The following is a 25,496-nucleotide window of genomic DNA, read 5'->3' as shown; positions in this document are numbered from 1 at the left end:
ACGGTCGGATGTGGAGCAGTTGCCATTCCAGGCGGTGATGCAACGGTCAGGATGCTCTCGATGGTGCAGCTGTAGAAATTTTTGAGGATCTAGAGACCAATGCCAAAAAAAATTCGGTCTCCTGAGGGAAAGAGGTGTTGTTGTGCCCTCTTCATGACTGTCTGGCTGTGTTTGGACCATGATAGTTCGTTGGTGATGTGGACACCAAGGGATTTGAAACTCTTAACCTGCTCCACTGCAGCCCCATCTGTGTGAATGGGGATGTATTCGGCCCTCTTTTTTTCCTGTAGTCCATGATCAGCTCCTTTGTCTTGCTCACTTTGAGGGAGAGGTTGTTGTCCTGGCACCACACTGCCAAGTTTCTGACCTCCCTATAGGCTGTCTCATCGTTGTCGCTAATCAGGCTTACCACTGTTGTGTCGTCTGAAAACTTAATGATGGTGTTGTTTCTTTTGTCCAGGTGGGAAAGGGCAGTGTGGAGTGCGCTTGAGATTGCGTCATCTGTGGAACTGCTGGGGCAGTATGCGAATTGGAGTGGGACTAGGGTTTCTAGGATAATGTGAGCTATGACCAGCCTTTCAAAGCACTTTATGGCTACCGACGTGAGTGCTACGGGACTGTAGTAATTTAGGCAGGTTACCTTCCCTTTCTTGGTCACAGGGACTAAGGTGGTCTGCTTGAAACGTACAGTTGAAGTCGGAAGTTTACATACACTTAGTTTGGTGCATTAAAACTCATTTTTCAACCACTCCATACATTTCTTGTTAACAAACTATAGTTTTGGCAAGTGGGTTAGGACATCCGCTTTGTGCATGACACAAGTCATTTTTCCAACAATTGTTTACAGACAGATTATTTCACTTATAATTCACTGTATCACAATTCCAGTGGGTCAGAGGTTTACGTACACTAAGTTGACTGTGCCTTTAAACCGCTTGGAAAATTCCAGAAAATGTCATGGCTTTAAAAGCTTCTGATAGGCTAATTGACATAATTTGAGTCAATTGGAGGTGTATATGTGGACGTATTTCAAGACCTACCTTCAAACTCTTTGCTTGACATCATGGGAAAATAAAAAGAAATCAGCCAAGATCTCATAAAAAAATTGTAGAACTCCACTGGTTCATCCTTGGGAGCAATTTCCAAACACCTCAAGGTACCACGTTCATCTGTACAGACAATAGTATGCAAGTATAAACACCATGGGACGACGCAGGCGTCATACCTCTCAGGAAGGAGACATGTTCTGCGAAAAGTGCAAATCAGTCCCAGAACAACAGCAAAGGATCTTGTGAAGATGCTGGAGGAAACATGTACAAAATTAGCTATAGCCACAGTAAAACGAGTCCTATATCAACATTACCTGAAAGGCCACTCCGCAAGGAAGAAGCCACTGCTCTAAAACCTCCACTAAAAAGACAGACTACGGTTTGCAACTGCACACGGGGACAAAGATCGTACTTTTTGGAGAAATGTCCTCTAGTCTGATGAAACAAAAATAACTGTTTGGCCATAATGACCATCGTTATGTTTGGAGGAAAAGGGGGAAGGTTTGCAAGCCGAGGAACACCATCCCATCCGTGAAGCACGGGTTGGAAACATCATGTTGTGGGGGTGCTTTGCTGCTGGAGGGACTGGTACACTTCACAAAATAAATGGCATCATGAGGTAGAAAAAGTACATGGATATATTGAAGCAACATCTCAAGACATCAGCCAGGAAGTTAAAGCTTGGTCACAAATGGGTCTTCCAAATGGACAATGACCCCAAGCATACTTCCAAAGTTGTGGTAAAATGGTTTAAGGACAACAAAGTCAAGGTATTGGAGTGGCCATCACAAAGCCCTGACCTTAATCATATTGAAAATTTGTGGGCAGAACTGAATAAGCGTGTGCGTGCAAGGATCCTACAAACCTGACTCCGTTACACCAGTTCTGTCAGGAGGAATGGGCCAAAATTCACCCAACTTATTGTGGGAAGCTTGTGGAAAGTTACCCAAAATGTTTGACCCAAGTTAAACAATTTAAAGGCAATGCTACCAAATACTAATTGAGTGTTTGTAAACTTCTGACCCACTGGGAATGTGATGAAAGAAATAAAAGCTGAAATCAATCATTCTTTCTACTCTGATTCTGACATTTTACATTCTTAAAATAAAGTGGTCATCCTAACTGACCTAAGACAGGGTATTTTTACTAGGATTAAATGTTAGGAATTGTGAAAAACTGAGTTTAAATGTATTTGGCTAAGGTGTATGTAACCTTCCTATTTCAACTGTAGGTATTACAAACTCAGTCAGGGAGAGGTTGAAAATGTCAGTGATGACACTTGCCAGTTGGTCTGCGCGTGCTCTGTACACGTCCTGGCAATCTGTGAATGTGACCTGTTTTAAGGTCTTGCTCACATTGGCTACGGAGAGCGGGATCACACAGTCATCCGGATCAGCTGGTGCTCTCATGCATGCTTCAGTGTTGCTTGCCTCAAATCGAGCTTAAAATCCATTTTTCCCATCTGGTAGGCTTGCATCACTGGGCAGCTTGCGGCTGGGTTTCCCTTTGTAGTCATGTCTCATAATGGTACGCAACAGTCATTGAATTTATTCTTATAAATGCACAAATCGATCAGATATTGACTGAATTATACCACATAAAACAAATAATGAATGGAGTAAAGGCATTTTGGTGGGGATTCAGGTATTCAATCTTTTGTAAAATGTAACTTCTTATAATGCACTCCTATTAATAATGTAAATAAATATTGGACTGTTTCGGTGACTGTATTAGTGCCACACTGTCGGTCACGAGGTGTGACCGTTTAGTCACTATAAATAGGCTTCTCCATGCTCTGCTACTGCTGATGGTCATTAGTAGCCTACCAAACTTGCTAACTGCCTGCTACTCAGCACTCTTTTGTCCCGAATCACTCTGACATGAATGAAAAGGTATTTGAAAATCGAATCAAACATGAGCCCAAGCTCTGTCAGGTTGGATGGGGAGCGTTTCTGCACAGCCAGGTCTCTCCAGAAATGTTTGACCATGTTCAAGTCCCGGCGCAAGGACATTGAGACTTGTTCCGAAGCCACTCCATCATGGTCTTGGCTGTGTGCTTAGAGTCGTTGTCCTGTTGGAAGGTGAACCTTCTCCCCCAGTCTGAGGTCCGGAGCGCTCAGGAGCAGGTTTTCATCAAGGATCTCTCTGCTCCGTTCATCATTCTCTCGATCCTGACTAGTCTCCCAGTCCCTGCCGCTGAAAAACATCCTCACAACATGATGCTGCCACCACAATGCTTCACTATAGGGATGGTGCCAGGTTTCCTCCAGACCTTGATGCTTGGCATTCAGGTCAAAATTTTAATCTTGGTTTCATCAGAACAGAGAATCTTGTTTCTCATGGTCTGCGAGTCCTTTTGGTGCCTTTTGGGGAGTGGCTTCCGTGTGGCCACTCTATTATAAAGTCCTGATTGGTGGAGTGATAGGAGAACCTTTCAGAAGGACAACCGATCTCCACAGATGAGCTCTGTCAGTAACGATCGGGTTCTTGGTCACCTCCCTGATTGCTCAGTTTGGCCGAGTGGCCGGCTCTAGGAAGAGTGTTGGTGGTTCCAAACTTCTTCCATTTAAGAATGGAGGCAACTGTCTTCTTGGGGACCTTCAATGCTGCAGAAATGTTTTGGTACCCTTCCCCAGATCTGTGCCTCAACACAATCCTGTCTCGTAGCGCTACGGACAATTCCTTTGACCTCGGCTTGGTTTTTGCTCTGAAATGCACTGTCAACTGAGGAACCTTCTATAGTCAGATGTGTGCTTTTCCAAATCATGTCCAATCAATTGAATTTGCCACAGGTGGACTCCAGTCAAGTTGTAGAAACATCTCACCTGAGCTCAATTTTGAGTCTCATAGCGAAGGTTCTGAATACTTAGGCGAATAAAGTATTCCTGTTTTTTATATGTAGTAAATGTGAAAAAATTTAGATTTTTTTATTGTGTGTCGATCGATTTTTATTGAGTATATTTTAGAATATGGCTGTAACATAACGAAGTGGAACAAGTCAAGGGGTTTGAATACTTTTCAAATGCATTGTATTGTTTGCGAGATCAGACCGGTCCATACAATCAGTGTTCATTTTCGTAAGTTGCTTTAATTTCAGCGCATCTCATTTGTAAACATTTCAACTGTATTTTTCAATTGCACAAAAAATCACTGATGAAGCTTTCTTATAGATACGACGTTAAGCCAATGTATTCCATTGAGGCTGCTTCAGCCATAACCAGAGTGTTTGGCAGGTTATTACAAACATTTCCACTGTTTTTGTTAACGGAGAAAACGAATGGCACAAGCAAGATTGGGAAGAGCCGCCAGAGTATGAAAACAATCAGTGCCCCGAGATTTAAGTGATAAGTTGATTTTGCACCCCTCAAACACAGGAAATGGATGGCTAAAAAGAACATATCCTCATGTGGGCGGGGCATGTGCATTGCTAATAGTGTACACAATTAACTTTCCCTTTTGTTATGCAGGTGAATTTTGAGGAGTTCAAAGAAGGCTTTGTAGCTGTGCTATCACGCTCTCTGGACTTCAGCACCTCTGAAGAGGAGAGCAGCTACCTGGAGCCAGGTAAAACACGCATGCTGGGGAGGTGGGGCTTTGCATTTAGATGTCTGCGCAAACCCACTGATTTTGTTTATGTACCTAATCAGTTCAGTTTGCTGTTTTTCCATGTCCACTGGCCCCATGTGGTGAATAAGATTGGGTTTATTGATCAGATTCGAGGTGCGAATGCCAGGGGGGGGGGGGGTGGAGAGCGTCTCTAAATAATGCAAATTGAACAATTTGTCATATATTTACCACTATGTTCAACTCAATTATAGGGAAGAAGTTCCTTTTTATGTTTTGTGTACTCAGTGTATTTAGCTTGAGTATTTTCTATCAATATTTGTTTTCTTTCCTGGATCAGCTGATGATGGCCAACAATCTCACTAGACATCTAGCCTACAGCTAGACACTAATGTGCATCCAATCCATCCAGCAAGGTGACTCTTTCAGTTAGAAGAATTAGATTTTGCAATGGCATAGGCCTACATTAACTGTCCTTTAACTGTTTTCTCAGCGATATATAACGAAGTGATAAGTAGACATAGTTACACTTACAGTGCACTTTCTGTGATCTCCAAGATCCACGATTTGTACAGGATTTAAGGTAAATGTTCTAATTAAATGGTTAAATGCTTAATAGTGACAAATAACACTGTCATAAATGTAATTTCATGTAAAGAAAGAAATGTTTGTCACACGAGCTGTGAAGACTCCACCCATTAACTCATGAATTATGGACAACTCATGAACTTGGGTAGAAAACATGTTTTGATTCAACTCCATGTGTTATATTGAATGTAGGCTACCTGTTCTGCGTGTGTAAAATTGCTTCAGCCGAGAGGATAGGCTACCGGCAGCGGTGTAGGCCTAGTGCAGGGTGAACACAGTTTACCCACCCTTTCAGAAAAATGCATTGAAAGTATATGGAACGATACTTTTTAAAAAATTTACCGCGACAGGCAGAGTTTACCCCACTACATCACTGGCTACCGTCATACCTATTTCAAGTTCATGGTAATACACATTGTAGCCTAGTCTAGTATGTTGACCGTGTGTGTGTTAGGGTGACCATTCAGTTTCAGCCCCATTACAGTTGTCCCAGCTTTTCAGGCTACAAAAAAAATTAAATTTGTCAGAGAGATGTGTAGGCCGAATCAATGGCAATCACTGAATGTCATTGGTTACACTGTTTGGTGTTTTGTAACCGATGTCTATTTCCTTTCATGAAATGGCGTGAGTATACAGTGGGGCAAAAAAGGATTTAGTCAGCCACCAATTGTGCAAGTTCTCCCACTTAAAAAGATGAGAGAGGCCTGTAATTTTCATCATAGGTACACTTCAACTATGACAGACAAAATGAGAAAAAAAATCACATTGTAGGATTTTTTTACGAATTTATTTGCAAATTATGGTGGAAAATAAGTATTTCATATGTTTTTCATATGATCTGTTTGACAATCAGATGAAAATATGAGTGGTTGTGTTCATACCACACTAAAAGGCTATTCATTTTTACCATTTTAAATGACATCTTTATTATTGTTAGGCCCATGAAAATTAAATTGTGCTGCGCAATTGCGTAGCACAATAGAGACCCACCTGAATGTCATGGTATAATTTGTACTCTAAGATGGATTGTTTTAAGTAAACATTGTATCCTTGTGGATAAACGTCTGCTTTTATATGAGATAGTCTGCCTTAGTATGACCTCATCGAAAGCAAAATCAAAATGATTTTTTAGACTCGTACTTTATTTTGGATATTCTGGTTTGTTGCACAGGGTGGATTGACCGTGAGATCACCTGAATGAGGACTCCTACAGTAAATGACGACCGTACTATTGGAGACATCAAAGGGATAGGCTATATTTAGTATCTTCCCTCCCTACGGAAATGCAGTTGTTCCAGTTAATAATCTCTGTCCTGATTTAGCTCCAGGATGGATTTTATTCTGAAACAAATACTGATTCAACTGTTTTAAACGTCCTGTACCTTTTTTAACAAACCCAAACTCAGTTAAGATACCATGTATTATACAGCCATTTACTTTTTGTGAACTTTAGTTGTCCATACATTGGTGTGTGTTCTTTTTATTTTGAAATGTGTTTCTTGAGTTTTCGGGTATTGCAGTAGGAGGATCTAGGAGGGCACCAGAGTTTCCCTCCTCCTTCCCAGAATGTTACAGTACGATTTAAGTTTATTGCCAAGTTAGTTTCTGGGAACTGATGACCACTGTCCTTTTTGAAATGCCCTTTTTTTAAAGGGTGTGTTTGACAATGTTTTTTGTATGACCAGAGATTTGGCTACTACTAAGTCTACACTACAGTTTCTCCCTTGTTTCTTTGTAACTAAACATTAACAAGCTTTTGTGAGAATATGTTTATAGTAGTAATTGTGGGCAGACAAAATACCCAGCTGGTCAAAAAAAAATGTTTTTCTTTAGTACTGATACAGTTGATACAATAAGTGATACTACTTTAATTGATACAGTTACATATTGTGATTTTTATCTTTGGATTATGTTTTATGTGGAAAATATTATATCGATACTTTGACTCCAAGTATATCAATTTGTAAAAAAATGTATATACTTTTTTTGTTTCTAGGTAGTGCTAGGTAGTCTGCTGTTTTTAGTTTAGTTTATTAGGATCTCCCTTAGCTACTGCACGTGCAGCAGCTACTCTTACCGGTGTACACATAAAACATACAAATAGTACAGAACAGTTATAGACAAGGACATATTTTTCATCCTATCTTGTTCTCCGTCTTCTTTTTAAATAGTGAGCCAACATGTTTGATAAAGGAAGGCTGGGAAAATTGTTTAAGACCAGCCACCCAAGCCATAGGCTGTTCTCTGCTTTACACCAACAGGCTCATGAACAGCTTCTATCCCCAAGCCATAAGACTGCTAAAAGTTCGAACAAAATGGCTTCCTGGACTATCTGCATTGACACTTTTTTTTGTCTGTATTACATTTTTTATCTTTGCACTGACTATGCACACTCAAAGGACTCTACACACTCACTCCCATACAGTACCATTCAAAAGTTTGGACATACCTGCTCATTCAAGGGTTTTTCTTTATTTTTACTATTTTCTACATTGTAGAATAATACTGAAGACATCAAAACTATGAAATAACACATGGAAATATATAGTAACCAAAAAAGTGTGTGTGTGTGTGTGTTTGAGCTTCTTAAAAGTAGCCACGCTTTGCCTTGACAGCTTTGCACACTCTTGGAATTCTCTCAACCAGCCTCACCTGGAATGCTTTTCCAACAGTCTTGAAGGAGTTCCCACATGTGCTGAGCACTTGTTGGCTGCTTTTCCTTCACACTGTGGTCCAACTCATCCCAAACCATCTCAATTAGGTTAAGGTTGGGGGATTGTGGAGGCCAGGTCATCTGATGCAGCACTCATAACTTTCTTTCTTGGTCAAATAGCTCGTACACAGCCTGGAGGTGTGTTGGGTCATTGTCTGTTGAAAAACAAATAATAGTCCCACTAAGCTCAAACCAGATGGGATGGCGTATCGCTGCAGAATGCTGTGGTAGCCATGCTGGTTAAGTGTGCCTTGAATTCTAAATAAATCAGTGTCACCAACAAAGACCCATCACACCTCCTCCATGATTCACAGTGGGAACCACACTTGCAGAGATCATCCGTTCATCTACTCTGTGTCTCACAAAGACATGGCGGTTGGAACCAAAATTTGGACTATTCAGACCAATGGAAAGATTTCCACCGGTCTAATTTCCATTGATCTTGTTTCTTTGCCCAAGCAAGTCTTTCTTCATATTGTTGTCCTTTTTAGTAGGTGTTTCTTTGCAGCAATTTGACCATGAAGGCCTGATTTCACGCAGTCTCCTCTGAACTGTTGATGTGTCTGTTACTTAATCTGTAAAGCATTTATTTGGACTGTAATCTGAGGTGCAGTTAACTAATGAAATGATTCTCTGTCTTCCTTTCCTGTGGCGGTCCTCATGAGAGCCAGTTTCATCATAACGCTTGATGGTATTTGCGACTGCACTTGAAGAAACGTTCAAAGTTCTTGAAATGTTGCTGATTGGCTGAACTTCATGTCTTAAAGTAATGATGGACTGTCATTTCTCTTTGCTTATTTGAGCTGTTCTTGCCATAATATGGACTGGGTATTTTACCAAATAGGGCTATCTTCTGTATACCACCCCTACCTTGTCACAGCACAACTGATTGGCTCAAACGGATTAAGAACTAAATAAATTCCACAATTTAACAAGGCATACCTGTTAATTGAAATGTATTCCAGGTGACTACCTAATGAAGCTGGTTGAGAGAATGCCAAGAGTGTGCAAAGCTTTCATCAAGGCAAAGGGTGACTACTTTGAAGAATCTGAAATATATTTTGATTAGTTTAACACTTTTGGTTACTACATGATTCCATATGTGTTATTTCATAGTTTTGATGTCTTCACTATTATTCTGCAATGTAGAAAATAGTACAAATAAAGAAAAAAACCTTTTGACTGGTACTGTACATGTAGCTTACTTATGTTATTCTTATTTATTTTTCGTGTTTTTGTTCTTTATTTTATAGTACTACTGATATTGATTACTGCATCGTTGGGAAAGAGCTTTCAAGAAAGGCATTTCACTGTAATCTCTCTCTGTCCTTCCCAATCACCATCTCTTTCCTCTCCTCTCCCGGCCCTCCCAGTTGTTCCTGAGGAAGTGAAGCCCAAGTTTGTGAAGGGAACGAAGCGCTACGGCCGGCGGTCCCAGCCGGACAGGCCTGACTCTGAGCTCACAGCTGACTCAGAGGGCTCTCGTCCTTTCAGGACGGAGCAGAAGGAGTCCTCTCCCGCTGGCGTGAGGAGGATAAAACTCAGACGCTCTACTTCTCTAGAGAGTGTGGAGGTAAGACGTGCTCCTCCTCCACCCCTCTCACCTTTTTGTCTGCTGTGTTTTATTCTGTTGCTGTGCACTAATTTGAGAGTTGCTGACAAAGATGGCTGACTTTTGACTTCTCAAGCTTGGCGCAGGGCCCTAATCTAGATCTGACTGTTTGGAGCGAGATTCCCATCTGTATTTATTTTTTAACTAGGCAAGTCAGTGCTTCACTTGAATTTCCTTCACATCCCTTGAATGGTGTGTTGTGCTGGGTGAGGTCTGAATCAAATATCTCTATGACCTTCAATTTGTTGACAACCACACATTTTCTAGGATTCCACACCATACTTCTCTTCAGACCACTGTATAACTGAGTGAGAGAGTTGAGTCTCAGAGGTACTTGGGGTTTTGAGCAGACTGCTCCACTCCACACCCAGAAAGTGGGATTATATGGAATGTGCTACTGGCAGCGCTCATGGCTGCTCCCCGCTCCTGCCCCACAACATCCATTCCCCCAGTTTTAGCTTTGACTCTCTCGCTCTCTCTCTCATTGCTTTATATTGACAAAGTGTTAATGTATGTGATATACATTGTAATAAAATAATAAGCTCTCTACTAGTCAGAACCTCCTACCTTACGGAGGAGAGCTTTGATTTTGAATCTGCTGACTCAGTCTGATAATATTGGAATGAGTGTAATCCTCTGTTATGCTGCTGGCTTGGTGCATATGCCAGGTACTTAAGGGATCTGATCTTCCATGGCTTTGTCTTTCATTGGTCTCATTGCATTTTATTACAGTATTATTAGGTGTGAAATGACGGTAGCGAGGCCCAGGAAAAGTCATGGTTGGGGGGGGTGCTGTCTGCTTATCTCCCAACATCATGTTTATTGAAGGCCCATTGTTTTGGGCTCTAAATTGTATAACCGTAGAAGACAACTAGTGAAGGAAAGGTCATCGTGGTGGCTGACGGGTATCTGTCTGTGTTAAAGACTCGCCGTGAAACACCGCTGTGAGTGAAAAGTTTGGCGCCCTTTGCAGTTGACCACCGTTTGCCTGTCTGGTGTGTGTGTGTGTGTGTGTGTTCTGAGTCTGGAATGAGTAGGTTAGTTGAAGTAAGAGTTGCATAAATGGCCTGGATAGAGATTTTGATAATGAGGCTATACACTTTTTATCTATGAGTATGCATACATAAACCTAGCCGACATAATCATCGAAAAGCAATGGTTGACCTCTGTCGGCCGCTGCCTGTGAACAAAGTGCTCATTTTAGAAACCCATCCTGTTATTCCAGATTCTCTCTCTCTCTTTTTTCACTTTGAAATATTTAGAGCTTTTATGTAACGCTGCACTGACTATCTCTGATAACTCGTGAGATTACGTCTTTCCAAAGCACCCTCTCTCCCTTGTCAAGCCATAGTGCAGATCCCTGTGCCATGTTTCTCATTAAGCTCTCCACCAATAATCTATTTTTTAAATAGTTAACATTTCCAGCAGTTAAGGCATTATGTAAGCAGCTTTAAGCCTTGGTGGATTCCTTGCTACTGGAGGATAGAGAGTTTAACTACTGTATAGCGTCCCTGTTGTATTGTTGGCTACAGTGGTTTGGTCACAGCAGTTCACTCAGGTAGAGCGTAGTAACAGTCAACTCCTTGGTAACAGGGACATAGTTCACCCAGATAAATATGTGATTGGAATGGGGGAGGGTGGGATTCATGGGGCTGGGGAGTTGATGGGTCGTTTACCGCTTTTGGGCTGAAACACGGTTTCTTTGTGGAATTTTGGTGGTGGAATGTTGCCGTCATCTACCCCTTATTATGTAAATAATTGAACTGGTCCTGTTAAATATTTCACACGAGGTTATCCCTCTTCACATCACTTCATATGTCTTATTAAGTTATCATACGCAACTTACATTTGTCTACACATCCTTCTACAATGCAGCGTGTCGTCTGGGTTAAGTGCCCGAAGAAGCATTCTCAAGGACGTGTTAATGTTGGTGTCCCATTTAGCTGGCATGCTTAAGTTAGCATCAGTTTCCATTCACCTTTCATTCACATTCTATTTGTTGAGAGTTCTGTAACATTCTCCCTGTTCAGACGGAGTATTCCTTTTTGTCTGGTTACAGCGGGTAGTCAACTCATCGTCAATCTGTTGTTGATTTACGGACATGAATGTTAGGATTTCATCATCCAGCTGAAATGATTGGTTTTGAATGTTTTTATCCTTTTGATATGTTGAGGATTAGTCATGTCTTTACCTTCTCAGCTGACTACATCACTGCCCACCATTTTGTGTTGTTACAGTGTTTGTTTACATTTCTTAAGCCTCGGGCCACTGTAGTAAGGAGCACAATGGTGTTCTATGACCCTAAAGTGGTGCCTATGACAACAATAATAAACTCACTGACCAGGGGTAGCCTGCCATGTGTTGGAGAGAACCAAATGGATTTGTTAGAGAGAAAAGGAGGGGGAGGGATTAGACAATCCCGAAACCAGCACAGTGTTCCCATTTTGAAAAGCCTTTCATGGATGAGTTAAATGTTGTTCAAGAATTTCAGATGATAAAAAATTGATAGTGTCTTGTTGTCCCATGATAAGTGGCCTGTTTCTGATGTGGCTCTGCAGCTTGGTGCCGTGCCCAGATTGATTCCTTATAAAGAAACCATGAAATCAATAGACCAGTCTTCCACATGGGATTGATTTAAAATGAGACATTTCAAAGATTTGAGGGGGAAAATGTGACCTTGGCACCAAGACGGTAGCAGCCAATCCTTCCACAAATATATTCTCTGTTTAAGATGTTGCCAGGATTAATTTGGTTAGATTAGGGAAGTTTGTATTACATAATAAACTGAAGTTATGCATTTAATTCTACAAAGTGCTTTGGAACTTGCCTCAGTATACAGTACTCAATAACTGACTTCCATTACTAGCTTCAGTTAAACTTTATTATGTAAGACCATAATTAGTTTGTCTGCGTGAGAGCTAACGGCCCCATATGCTGCTGGGGAGTCCAGTCTACTCTTGAGCCTGCTGGAATCACAATTTACTGGTTCTTCTTGCGCACTGTAGCAGAAATAATGTTGAGAAGGGGTTGGAATTCCTTATGGTCAGTTAATTGGTCTCTCTCTGTTGTCATTGCTCATCACTAACAGGCTAGCACTCGCTTACAGATTTCTCTCTTTCACACACAGAAGGCACACTTACACACACACTGTATACTGTATGTGGACAGGCATACATACGGGTCAGCATTTTAGGCCGTATAATTTTTCAGTTGTGAACACTTGGTGACACTCGTCAATGTCTTACTTCCAGAGTCTCAAGTCGGATGAGGACACCGGAAGCCATAAGGACGCCATCCATCAGACTTTTGAGGCACAAGGTACTTCAATATTTTTATTTAAAGGTGATTTAAACTTTTTAAGTGTACTTCATTGTACATTCATTTTTCAAGACGGGTTTTTCCTGGTTCAGTCATGTGATCAGGAAAAACTCCTGGCCCTTTTCATACAGTCTACTGCTATACCCTCTGAGGGACTTCCATCCTGGTGTGTGTGTGTGTGTGTGTGTGTGTGTGTGTGTGTGTGTGTCTCAGGGCAGCAGAAGCGATGGAAGCGGGACAGTTCGGAGAGCACGCTCCACTCCCCTAGGCCGCGGGCCGAGGTGACAGACAGCCGGATGAGGGCGGTGTGGGAGGAGCTGGGGGTTGGAGTAGGTGGCTTTCTGAACAGGCAGGAGCTGTCCCTGGTCTGTGACCACCTTGGCCTTCCGGACCTGAATCCAGAGGTATGGCCAGCCCAACATTCCAGCCAGTGGTTGTGTTTTAATTCCCTAATTCCCGGAAGTGTGCACTTGCTCACTTCCCCTCAAGGGATCATAAGTATTGGATTAGTGTAAACTTGGGCTAAAGGGAGTTTTCACCGTTTCGTCTATCAGTAGGTACGTCCGTCCATTCCTTTTTAATCCATGGGTGTACACCAAGGAGACGGGAAGGTAGTCAGACTGCAGTCAGTGGTTACAAGCCAATGATATCTGTGTGAATTTGACTTTGTGTTTTTAACCCCTGACTCTACGTGTTATCACACAGGAGTTGGACGCCCTCTTCAGAAAGTTGGACACTGACCTGGATGGGAGGGTCAGCCTCAGGGAGTTCCAGAAGGGTCTCTTCAGAGAGGGGAGTGTCCCAGCTCCCACCTCCTCCTCCACCCCCATACGTCCCAACCCCCAGCACTCACTCCAGCAGGTGAGCAGACAGGCAGACACCCTTTTTAGGGCATGCGTACATGTTTTAACAGTAATTGATTTCTATGGAAACGTATGTGAGTGGGTCTGGGTCAGTAGAGTAAATGTATGTAATTAGGCCAGAACAATGATCCGTGGATAACACAAATGACAATATATTGGCACGTGGGACCTCCATCTGGCTCGAACTGAAGGGAGTTTGAGATTCATTCTATTTATAAGAAATACACTGTCACTTTACTTTAAATGGGTGGCTGATAGGGGTTTTTAAGGGGGCTATTGAGATATTCTCTGTGGCTCATAGTTTAGTATTAAGATATAGGCGTGATAAAGTATTCAAAATGATATGATCTATTGATTTATACATTATCCCTTCAGTATCCGACATACAAAGCCTACTAATTATACTGGTACAGTTTCTGTGTGTAAGTTTGCCGTCTGTCACTCAGACCAATTTCCTGCTGGTCAATTAAGGAACTTTAGGCAGCTGCCGATCAAGTCATTGACTGTTGAGGGCAGAGCTCAGTCTGCCCTTCCAGCATTCCTTTGCCGAATGACCATATCCACACAAGGAGAAAGTCTGCCAGAAATCATGTATTGCATTTCAGCCATATTAAGTGTTACGACACCAAAAAGGCGTTTATTAGCAGCGTGTGAAACACATATGTGTGTGTGTGTGTGTGTGTGTGTGTGTGTGGCACTGAGGCGCTTTTGTCTGTGGGAGCCTGGATTAAACAATGCACAGTGGGGGAGGTCAGGTTATTCTTGGCGAGGGGCAGCATGACCGATGGAGGTTTACCTGCGACAATGCCATGCCTCTCAAGGACTTCTTTGTGTTTCTATGGCATTGTGGGAACAGCAGTGAGGCTACACAAGCACGTCCGCACTGCACAGTGGTCTGCAGCGGTGTTCTGCGGCGGAGGAACTGAATTGGGCCATCCGCTAGCCTGTTCCTGTAGCTCTCATGTCTTCCTCTGTTTTCTCCCAGGCCTTCGAGGAGCGGACGGTGCGCTCCACCTCTCCCTCTCTCCTGTCTGCCACTGTGGGTCAGAGGCTGCTGACCAGGCTGGACGAAGGGTCGGGCTGCACCAGTCCAGAGAGGGTCATCGCCCTCTGGACCGGCGAGGGCATACGGAACAGCAGGGACATCCTACAGGTTAGTCCCGGACTAGTTTTGAACCAATGCACGTGTTCATGCAAGTACTGTTTGTTTTTGTTTGTTTTTTTAAATCTCCTGCTGTCACAGATACACATGCTCATTGCTTGTGCCAGTTATTTTCAGAAGTAGCCTTGAAATGTTGAGTGCTCTGCCTTTTACGGCTGCTTGAATTGATATGTTGTTGAAGAGCCTTGGTGTTAGTTGGTTTGTACGGGATAAAGAAAGCTGCAGGGTTTCTAGGGGCGTCTCCTTCCTGTGTGTGAAAAGTGAAATAGGAGTAGAATTGAGATTGCCAGTTCCATGTAGCTGATGCTCTTTTGCTTTCGATTAGATGCTTTAGTGTGGAACTATAATCTATGTAACGCAGCCTACAAAAGCCCCTAGCTAGACACGCTCTGATTTTTATATTAAGTGTTACCGAGATAATTGTGTAATCTGACACATTTTAAATACAGTAGAGTGTAAACATGAGAATGAGCTGAACTTTGACCTGAATTTGTATATACCATACACCAGTTGTCAAAACACCTAGTCCATGAGAGCTTCAGGGATGGAGGTTGGCTCTAAAACACCAAATTGCACTCCATGCTGTTTGACCCGTGCTGTTTGGTCCCCGCCAGACTCTGGACTTCCCCCTGGAAGAGCGGGTCAGTCTGTCGGAGCTCACCCTGGCCCTGGACAATGAGCTGCTGGTCAGCGGCAACGGCATCCACCAGGCAGCCCTCATCTCCTACAAGAACGAGATCCAGTTCCTCCAGTGGGTCTTTGGTTTGATACTGTATACTTTGGTACTGCACGCTTCCATTGGATTCTCGAATGAAGGTCAAAGAGAGTCCATAGAGAGCAATAGTAATGGTGTCCTTTTTGTAGGCACTAACGCCGCCCTGGCTCATTGGTTTAAGCATAATGGGGAAATTAATGGGTTTTTGGATAAAAATAAATAAGGTCAGTGGTAAACAAAGGCTTAGGACTTTCTTATACGTTTTGTTCAAAGCATTTTGAAGCATTTATGGAAGCAAAACGAGCACATAAAGGCTTTTATAATTCATAAAGGTCATGTTTAACTGACTGATATTATCTCCAAGAACAAACCGTGTAATATTTCCTAAGGTCTGAAGTTAACACAGGCTTAATTTCTGCGCTCATCCCAAAACCCCATTCATTTCCCCCCATAGGAATGGCTGAACGAACCATTGGGAACTCATTTCCTTTTCTTTTTTTAGGACTACAAGCTGACGAGCTCTGTTGCATCCCCTGGGTTAATTTCCTGTATGAGCCAGTGACCCTTAAATGAATTTACGTCGACTGTTTATTGATTTCATGGTCAGGCATTGCTTTAAGGGGGAATCATTGGTTCAACTTCACTAATGTGCAGAGAAACTGTAGCCTACATAATTGATTTTGGTTCTGACTGATTTTACTACGGCTCCGACGAGAGATGTTGCTTTTATATTGTTGACTGTAAAAGTCATTGCTTTGTCAATTTAATGACCCAACTTTGGAACCAAAATACAGCACTCTTTCATTAAGTATTAATTAGCCAGTATTCTGCTGCCGTGGTAAGCCTATTTGGATTCTATATGCGTAATGTAGATATAATATCAACTCAGCAAAAAAAGAAACAACCCTGTCTTTCAAAGATAATTAGTAAAAATCCAAATAACTTCAGGGATGTCAGTGTTCTCCCATGGCCAGCGAAGAGCCCGGATCTCAATAGCATTGAGCACGTCTGGGACCTGTTGGGTAGGAGGGCTAGGATCATTGTCTTGTTGGAAGACAAATCTCCGTCCCAGTCTCAGGTCTTTTGCAGACTCCATCAGGTTTTCTTCCAGAATGGTCCTGTATTTGGCTCCATCCATCTTCCCATCAATTTTAACCATCTTCCCTGTCCCTGCTGAAGAAAAGCAGGCCCAAACCATGATGCTTCCACCACCATGTTTGACAGTGGAGATGGTGTGTTCAGGGTGATGAGCTGTGTTGCTTTTAGGCCAAACATAACGTTTTGCATTGTTGCCAAAAAGTTCAATTTTGGTTTCATCTGACCAGAGCACCTTCTTCCACATGTTTGGTGTGTCTCCCAGGTGGCTTGTGGCAAACTTTAAACGACACTTTTTATGGATATCTTTAAGAAATGGCTTTCTTCTTGCCACTCTTCCAAAAAGGCCAGATTTGTGCAATATACAACTGATTGTTGTCCTATGGACAGAGTCTCCCACCTCAGCTGTAGATCTCTGCAGTTCATCCAGAGTGATCATGGGCCTCTTGGCTGCATCTCTGATCAGTCTTCTCCTTGTATGAGCTGAAAGTTTAGAGGGACGGCCAGGTCTTGGTAGATTTGCAGTGGTCTGATACTCCTTCCATTTCAATATTATCGCTTGCACAGTGCTCCTTGGGATGTTTAAAGCTTGGGAAATCTTTTTGTATCCAAATCCGGCATTAAACTTCTTCACAACAGTATCTCGGACCTGCCTGGTGTGTTCCTTGTTCTTCATGATGCTCTCTGCGCTTTTAACGGACCTCTGAGACTATCACAGTGCAGGTGCATTTATACGGAGACTTGATTACACACAGGTGGATTGTATTTATCATCATTAGTCATTTAGGTCAACATTGGATCATTCAGAGATCCTCACTGAACTTCTGGAGAGAGTTTGCTGCACTGTAAGTCAAGGGGCTGAATAATTTTGCACGCCCAATTTTTCAGTTTTTGAAATGTTAAAAAAGTTTGAAATATCCAATAAATGTCGTTCCACTTCATGATTGTGTCCCACTTGTTGTTGATTCTTCACAAAAAAATACAGTTTTATATCTTTATGTTTGAAGCAAGGCACTGTATATATATATCTCTGCTGTTAAAGTTAGTCCTCCATGATGTCCTGAGCTATCGGGTCATTCTGGTGAGTGATGTGGTAAGGTCCATGCTGAAATGTTTGTCCACTGGCTGTCCCTCAGGGTCCTAGCAGACCAGGCGTGTCGGGAGAGGGACAAGGTAAAGGCCGACCTGGAGTGGGCTGACCGGAGGAACCTCCAGCTGGTCAGCGAGGTGGATGACAGACACGCCGCCATTGAGTCACTGAATGAAACCAAAATCAAGTAAGACCTGTTCTTCCTTCTCGTTATAGATTACAGACTGATCTTGTGGTTGGAAAATCTTGCTTGACTGGTTGTGAATTTTCATGATCTGAGCTGAGTGTGAGCTGTTGACCTTGTTGAATGTACTGTAAAGTAACTCCTGTTGAATGGAGGAGAGGCAATTTAGTCAAACTTCTCTCTGACTGGCAGGGGTCTGGAGCAGGAGTTCCGGGATAGGCTTACGGCCCTGCGTAGTGAATCTGCGCAGGAGAACGAGGTCCTGCTGCAGCAGGTGGAGCATGAGCGGGCCAAGCTCAAAGTGGAAGTGGAGGTCCTACGGGCACACGATGCCAGTCTGCACGAGGAAGTCTGCAATGCCACCCAGGTGCCTGGCCCTATAGAGATGCCCCATGAGGTTTTTACAATGAGAAAAGCGTGCTAATAAGACAGGCAATTGTTTGACCACCCCTCCTACAAGATTCCTCGAGCTTAACCTCCTATTTTTGATCTCATTGCTTTAGGTTCCTTAAGCTTTTGAATAGACTTTTGTGTGAGTATAAACTGGTTAACGTTCTGCAAGGAATTTTTCATCTCCCTCCCAGTCTCTTCTCTAGACTAGAGAACTCAAAGGAGAGTATTAGATTAGCCCATGTGATTAAAAAAACAAACAAGTTTTTGTCTTGGCCTTCCTGCTTTCAACATCCACCTTCAAACACGCTCTATTCACATTCCAACTAGACCCACCCGTTCACGGACAACCAACCAATGGCAGACTGCTGCTTAGCTTCTTAACAATCTGCCCGTTGTTAGTACCCCCTATTGTTTTTTATTGTGGCGTGATTATACTGTGTTGGATATCTTCAAGCGTTATCGTATCACTAAGTAACCCTCCCTCTGGGCTAACAGGAGAAAGGCCGTTTGGAGGAGGAGGGCAGTGTTCTGAAGGGGAAGCTGTCAGAGACAGAGAGAACCATCTCTAAACTGCAGAGAGACCTGGACCAGCTTCTACTAGACAAGGTGAGTGGGAGCTATGTGAGGATGGGTGTGATGCCATTCTGTGGTAACTCATCCCTCTGGTAATACTGCATAGCTCACTCCCTATGAATGATTGATGACAGTTTCCGTTTTGGTTGGCTGACGCAGTTTGGGAGCCTGGATCCGAACAACACAGGACTGCTTAACCAGGAGGAGCGCTTCTCTGAGATCATCAAGGAGTTCGAGCTGCAGTGCCGGGTAAGCGAGAGAAGGAGCCAGAGAAAGTGTGTATCTGTGCTCTCGTCTGTGTTTAAAGAATCATGCCTTGCGTGGAAGCCCCGAGGGGGCTTGACTTAGCCTGGCTACCATTCTTTTTAGCTAACATTCCACTAATTTGTCAATTGACAGGACTGGTAAGGAGTGGATTGTAAGCTACAAAGACTGTTACCAAGACTAGGCTTGACCTGGCTTACCTTTCACAATTTTCCAAAGCATAGTAATTGGTTGTACACGGCATGCATAACATTCATGATTCATGGCAAACAGATTTTGTTTTTGCTCACTTGCCTGTACAGAGTTGAGATCAGTTTGAGTGTATCATGACAAGCCTCTTGATTTATCCAAATGCCTCCCATTTTTGGGAACCTAGAAAGTGAAGGTGAGCGCGTGTTATTCTGGGTTCACAGAATGAGTGTTGCTGTGTGGCTTTACTAGCATGTGCACGTGGCAGTTAGTGAGGACACTGTTGACTGGTGCTGCTCTATCTCTATAGTAAGTCTGCTGTGTTTAGCTGGATGTGTTATTTATGTTTGTCTGAAGTGTCACCACTCTGCTAAATGACAAGTTTGTGTGTCACAGGCGCTGCGGGACCAGAATGACGAGTTGAACTCGGAGGTGGATTTTTTAAAGAGTCAGGGGATAGGGAGGAGATCCAGACAGGAAAGGGACACATCCACACACGCCTGGTCCAGCCGACGATCACTGACTACTGAGTCAGACTCAGGTATATCCCTGTTTTCTCCTGATATTCTCCAATATTTAAATATTGTTTTTCTCGTTTTCAGTCTTTACTTTGAAATGTAAACTGAACAAAAATATAAACGCAACATGCAACAATTTCAGTTAGTTCATATAAGGAAATCAGTCAATTTAAATAAATTCATTAGGCCCTAATCTATGGATTTCACGACTGGGCAGGGGTGCAGCCATGGGTGGTCCTTGGAGGGCCCCCCACACAAGGTGAAGGAGCTGGATTTGGAGGTCCTGAGCTGGCATGGTTACTCCCTCAACTTGACATCCGAGGCATTGTGGGTGACACAACTGCACATTTTTAAAGTGGCCTTTTGTCCCCAGCACAAGGTGCACATGTGTAATGGTCATTATCAGCTTCTTGATATGCCACACCTGTCAAGTAGATGGATTATCTTGGCAAAAGAGAAACGCTCACTATCTGGGATGTAAACATATTTGTGCACAAAATTTGAGAGAAATACGCTTTGTGCGTATGGAAAATGTCTGGATTTTTTTCTTTCAGCTCATGAAACATGGGAACAATACTTTACATGTTGCGTTTTATATTTTTGTTCAGTGTATTTATTTAGACCTACTGTATACTAAAGTGTTAACTGAACATTTTATAAAATGTGGTTCTCTAATGCACACACCTTCTCATTCCGCCACTGCGTAGCTCTCCAGTTACACAGTTTAGCGTAAGTCACTTAACTACTCTTTACTGTAATCCTGTCCATTGTGCCTCAGATGACCCGGAGATGAAGAGAGGCATATCTCCTATGGCGAGGAAAAAGCTTCAAGTGGCCAATAAGAATGGTAAGAATGGTTATTTTTTTCTCCCTCTCCGTAAAAGCCTGTTGGGTGTGACTCGCACAACCTTGGTTACTTTGTTTCTGTTCCCTCAGGCCTGGGTTCTCTGGAGAGTCTGCCAGGTCTTGTTGTGAGCATTGAGACTGAGATGGCCATGGGACAGCTTAAGGAGAGGCACAGCCAAGAGGTGCAGGACCTGAAGATTGAGTTAGAGACCAAGGTAGAGAGGAGGCGTTGTGACAGACAGGCTCACGCATTTTTGTATTGTTTTGATTATCGGCTCCTATTTTTTTGTTGTGAAATTAAGAGGTCCAAAATTGTAGGTAATTTGAGTGAAACTAGATGTAAAAAAAATAATAAAATAAAAAAGGAAGGTCACAGTACATGGGAGGTGCATTTTTCAAATTCTGGGATATCCCTGACCCTTCATCATTCTTGCCTCAAAGGTGAACTTCTACGAGCGCAGCCTGGAGCTGATGCGGCAGAACATGGAGGTGGAGAGGAAGGACATCTCTCAGGGCTTCAAGGTGGAGATCAGTGATCTGGAGGAGCAGAAGGCCCAGGTGGAGGAGCAGGTTAAGAGGCTCAGGGAGGAAGTGGAGAAGCTGCAGGCCCAGCTACAGCGCAGCTCCGGGGGCCTGGGAGGGCCAGGCTGGGGCACTGACCAGGAGAGAAGGGCCCAGCGCGAACAGGCAGAGCTGGAGCAGAACTATGCCCGGGAGATCAGTAACCTGGTCCAGAGGCTGACCTCGGAGAAGGACCAGCTGGAGGCTGAGCTGAAGCTCAGAATGGACCAGGAAGTGCTGCTCGTAAGGTGGGTGTAGCCAACTTATCTTACTTCCTTGGCCTGTATTTTGTCATTCAACTCAATTAATTTCAAGTTCACATTGTTTTATAGGTTGGCTACCTGTTTCTCATTCAAAAATTTTTAATTTTTTGTGCCAACCGTAGTGCCTACAACTTCATCCCTTTAAGTCATAACACATACACTGGTGTGCAGTTTGTGTGTGTGTGCCTAAGTGAACAGTCTGTGCTATGTAATCAGGAAAGAGGCAGAGCAGCAGGTGTCTCAGATGAAGACACAGCAGGCCCAGCACAGCCTCATGCACCAGCTACACTGTGAGTGCCTGCAGGAACCGGAGCAGGAGAGGCACAGGGAGAGGCTCCACAGCACAGAGAGGGTGAGTGAGGAGCAGGCCAGGATCTGCAGCCGGGCCGCTGTGGAAAGGAAGAGGCTGGAGGAGGAGCATCAGGAGGAGGTTCTGCAGCTGAAGGAGCACACAGCCAGTCTGCAAAAGCAGGCTGATCTGGCCTCTGAGTCACATATACAGCACAGTCAGTCAGAGGCTAAACTAGAAGAGACTTGCGGTCAGTGTAGTCAACTGCAGGCCAGACTGGAGGTGGTTTGTGCCCAGCTAGAGGAAAGCACTGTGTCTCTGGCATTTCATGAGACTTTGACCGAGCGCCTGACCTCTGAACAGCAAGCTGTAGAGGAGCTGGGGTTGGTGAGGGATAGAGAGAGAGCGCTCTTCAGTGAGGTGTCTCAGCTAAGCGAGGAGCTGCGTATTCTACGGTCTGAATCTGAGACACTTCTTCAGGACAAAGAAACGTTGGCAGAGAATTGCAGCCGTCTGTCCAGTGCTTTCATACAACAGCAAGTTCAACTGAGGGCCAAAGAGGAAGACACAGCGACCCTGAGGGGGGAGTTGGAGACGGTACGGGTGGCTCTGAGAAACGAAGTTGAGCAACGCTCAAGGCAGTCTGCTGAGATGGTCTCCCTGAAGACGGACCGAGCAAAGCTGAAGGAGGAGCTGAGAAAACGCACGACAACCATTGACCGTCTGCAGTCAGATCTTGACTGTGTCACTGAGGAGTTAGACCAATGGAAGAGGGCAGAGGAGAATCTACAGGAAGCCTTGAGGCAGGAACGAACCAAGGTCACACAGATCCAATCCACTCTGGACCTGGAGAGGGAAGAGACGGACAGTCTGAGCCAGGAGAACGCCCACTACATCCGCCTGGCAGACCAACTCTCCAACCAGATCGTAGAAATGGAAACAGAATCATCCAAACTCCGAGACCACATCACAGAGCTGAAAGCCCAACTGAGTGAAACGTTCAACCTGGTTTCTAATCTAAGGGCCCAGCTAGAGGCCAAATACACAGAGGTACACCACCTTGTGTCAGATATGAAGCAGATGGCAGGTCTGTTAGAGATGGCGGAAGCCCTGTCTAATAAGCACTATAGGGAAAAGGAGCTGCGGAACACCCAGCTGGAGACCAAGGAGAGTGAGCTGCACTCCCTCAGAGGAAAAGCTGGCAGAATTGTCCAGCTCCAGCAGGCGCTGCTGTCCTCTCGGGCAGAGGTCCACGGGTTGGAGGAGGCCTTTGAGAAGGAGAAATGCAGGATGAAGGAGCAGCTGGTGGAGATGGAGAAGCTGGTCATGGCTCTGGAGATGGTGATGGACCCTGCCAGTCCACACAGGTTTGTGACGTGCAGGCCGGTCACCAGAAATCAAACCAACCTTCGAAACGACTAACCTTCACCTGCCTGATTGCAATGTTTTCTTCCCCAAATATGGAGGCTGAGATTTGAATGACTAATTGCAACCGACCAGCTCTCATCTGAAAGAGATCCTCACCTTTTTCTCTTCAGAAACCTTCTGTCTTGGGCCTCCCGAGTGGCGCAGAGGTCTAAGGCATTGCATCGCAGTGCTAGAGGCGTCACTACAGATCCGGGTTTGATCCTGGGCTGTGTCGCAGTCGGCCGTGGTTGAGAGACCCCTGAGGCGGCGCACAATTGGCCCAGCATCGTCCGGGTTAGGGGAGGGTTTGGCCGGCTGAGATGTCCTTGTCCCATCACGCTCTAGCGACTCCTTGTGGCGGCTGGGTGCATGCACGCTGACTTCAGGTTGCCAGCTGAACAGTGTTTCTTCCGACACATTGGTGCGGCTGGCTTCCGGGAGCAGTGTGTCAAGAAGCAGTGCGGCTTGGCGGGTCATGTTTCGGAGGACGCATGGCTCTCGACCTTCGCCTCTCCCGAGTCCGTACAGGAGTTGCAGCAATGGGACAAGACCGTACCAATTGGATACCATAAAATTGGGGAGAAAAAAGGGGTAAAAAGTACATTTAAAAAAAATTATAATAAAAAACTGACTTCAACCATTTCTACACCTCCAACATCAAACTGTCTGGAATGCATTAACAATTTACTATCTCTCTCTAACGGAATGGTTTTCACCTAGGTGTGCATGCTAGTAGATTTCATTTGTGTGAATAACATTTGTATCATTTGAATGTTTACCTGTCTAATCCCGTGTCCATTTTACTTCACCACAGAAGTGCATTGATTTCACCCAGTTTTATTTGGAACTGAAATGTTAGCGTCAAATTGTAAATTCTTCCCCGAAATTATTACCCAGAAAAATGCATTTGAGGAGAAACTCATATCTCAACTATTTCAACGCTAGATCTCAGCTAGACAAGGTCAACTGTGAGAACAGTGCACTGAAGGACAGATTGGCCATGTTACAGCAGGATGTCCAGAGACTTGAGGTGGAGATTATTCAGAAGAAGTAAGTTGATCCGTCAGTAATGTTGCTGTGAGAAAATGCTCAATTCAGATAGGGCTTACAAACGTCATATTTAAGCTTTATCCTGTCTACACGGCAATGAATCATTCCTTTCCATCTTTGATTCCATCAGAAAGAAACTGGACATAGTGGAGCAGGAACATGAGAAGAACAGGGAGGAGCAGGAGAGGCATTGCAAAGAGGTTTGTTTTCAAACTTTTTTTTTCTCCATTTTACCATAATCACCCTGCATAGTTCAACTGACCCTTTCAGCCTTATAGATTTTCATAGCCTACATTTGATCAATGGACACATGAACATTCTCAATGACCCAAGACCCAGTCTGATGAGCCCTTCCTCGCTCCCCTCCCGCTCAGAACGCCAAATACCGTGAGGAGCTCCTGGACATGAGCGCCCGGAACCTGCAGCTGAGCAACGAAAACGCTGAGTTGAGCTCCCGTCTCCGTGGAGACCAGGGGGCAGTCCAGATGCTGACAGAGCGGCTGGCGCAGGTATCCCAGGAGCAGGAGGAGGGGGCGGCCGCAGCCAGGCAGCTCCAGGAGACCTCCACCCAGCAGGAGAGGGAGAGGTTTCACCTGCAGGCAGCCTGGCAGCATGACAAGGAGCTGCTGGAGAGAGAGCTCAACACCACCAAGGAAAAGGTATATATGGGCGACCTTTGGGACAGAACAATAATTATATATATTTATCACACACACACACACAGTACCAGTCAAAAGTTTGGACACATCTACTCAGTCAAGGGTTTCTTCTTTATTTGTACTATTTTCTACGTTGTAGAATAATAGTGAAGACATCATGAAATAATAAACGTCTTGTTTTTTCGAGTTGATAGTTTCCGGATTCGACCATATTAATGACCTAAGGCTCGTATTTTTGTGTGTTATGTTATAACTAAGTCTATGATTTGATAGAGCAGTCTGACTGAGCGATGGTAGGCACCAGCAGGCTCGTAAGCATTCATTCAAACAGCACTTTCGTGCATTTTGCCAGCAGCTCTTCGTTGTGCTTCAAGCATTGCGCTGTTTATGACTTCAAGCCTATCAACTCCCAAGATTAGGCTTGTGTAACCGATGTGAAATGGCTAGCTAGTTAGCGGGGTGCGCGCTAATAGCATTTCAAACGTCACTCGCTCTGAGATTTGGAGTGGTTGTTCGCCTTGCTCTGCATGG

At 44.0% G+C, this 25,496-nt stretch overlaps 1 protein-coding gene across 2 annotated transcripts in view; it reads left to right on the top strand.

Moving 5' to 3' along the window:
• The window catches only part of LOC139381746 (ninein-like protein), a 32,518-nt gene that overhangs the window by 901 nt on the left and 6,121 nt on the right, over nucleotides 1-25,496 (top strand). Inside the window, exons 2-20 of one of the 2 annotated variants that reach the window (XM_071125493.1) lie at nucleotides 4,517-4,613; nucleotides 9,288-9,487; nucleotides 12,778-12,844; nucleotides 13,058-13,248; nucleotides 13,550-13,705; nucleotides 14,693-14,860; nucleotides 15,484-15,620; nucleotides 17,816-17,956; nucleotides 18,146-18,320; nucleotides 18,842-18,952; nucleotides 19,079-19,168; nucleotides 19,769-19,913; nucleotides 20,669-20,737; nucleotides 20,827-20,951; nucleotides 21,178-21,545; nucleotides 21,777-23,216; nucleotides 24,202-24,306; nucleotides 24,437-24,506; nucleotides 24,681-24,965. In XM_071125493.1, coding sequence (XP_070981594.1) covers nucleotides 4,517-4,613; nucleotides 9,288-9,487; nucleotides 12,778-12,844; nucleotides 13,058-13,248; nucleotides 13,550-13,705; nucleotides 14,693-14,860; nucleotides 15,484-15,620; nucleotides 17,816-17,956; nucleotides 18,146-18,320; nucleotides 18,842-18,952; nucleotides 19,079-19,168; nucleotides 19,769-19,913; nucleotides 20,669-20,737; nucleotides 20,827-20,951; nucleotides 21,178-21,545; nucleotides 21,777-23,216; nucleotides 24,202-24,306; nucleotides 24,437-24,506; nucleotides 24,681-24,965 — 4,140 coding nt within the window. The remainder of the gene's footprint in view (nucleotides 1-4,516; nucleotides 4,614-9,287; nucleotides 9,488-12,777; nucleotides 12,845-13,057; nucleotides 13,249-13,549; nucleotides 13,706-14,692; nucleotides 14,861-15,483; nucleotides 15,621-17,815; nucleotides 17,957-18,145; nucleotides 18,321-18,841; nucleotides 18,953-19,078; nucleotides 19,169-19,768; nucleotides 19,914-20,668; nucleotides 20,738-20,826; nucleotides 20,952-21,177; nucleotides 21,546-21,776; nucleotides 23,217-24,201; nucleotides 24,307-24,436; nucleotides 24,507-24,680; nucleotides 24,966-25,496) is intronic. The other variant, XM_071125494.1, reaches the window with a different exon arrangement.

This window comes from Oncorhynchus clarkii, chromosome 23 (assembly GCF_045791955.1).
Source record: "Oncorhynchus clarkii lewisi isolate Uvic-CL-2024 chromosome 23, UVic_Ocla_1.0, whole genome shotgun sequence".
NCBI classification, from domain to species: Eukaryota; Metazoa; Chordata; class Actinopteri; order Salmoniformes; family Salmonidae; genus Oncorhynchus; species Oncorhynchus clarkii.
The sequence above is the reverse complement of the archived record's forward strand: the minus strand, read 5'-3'. Positions and strand labels throughout refer to the sequence as shown.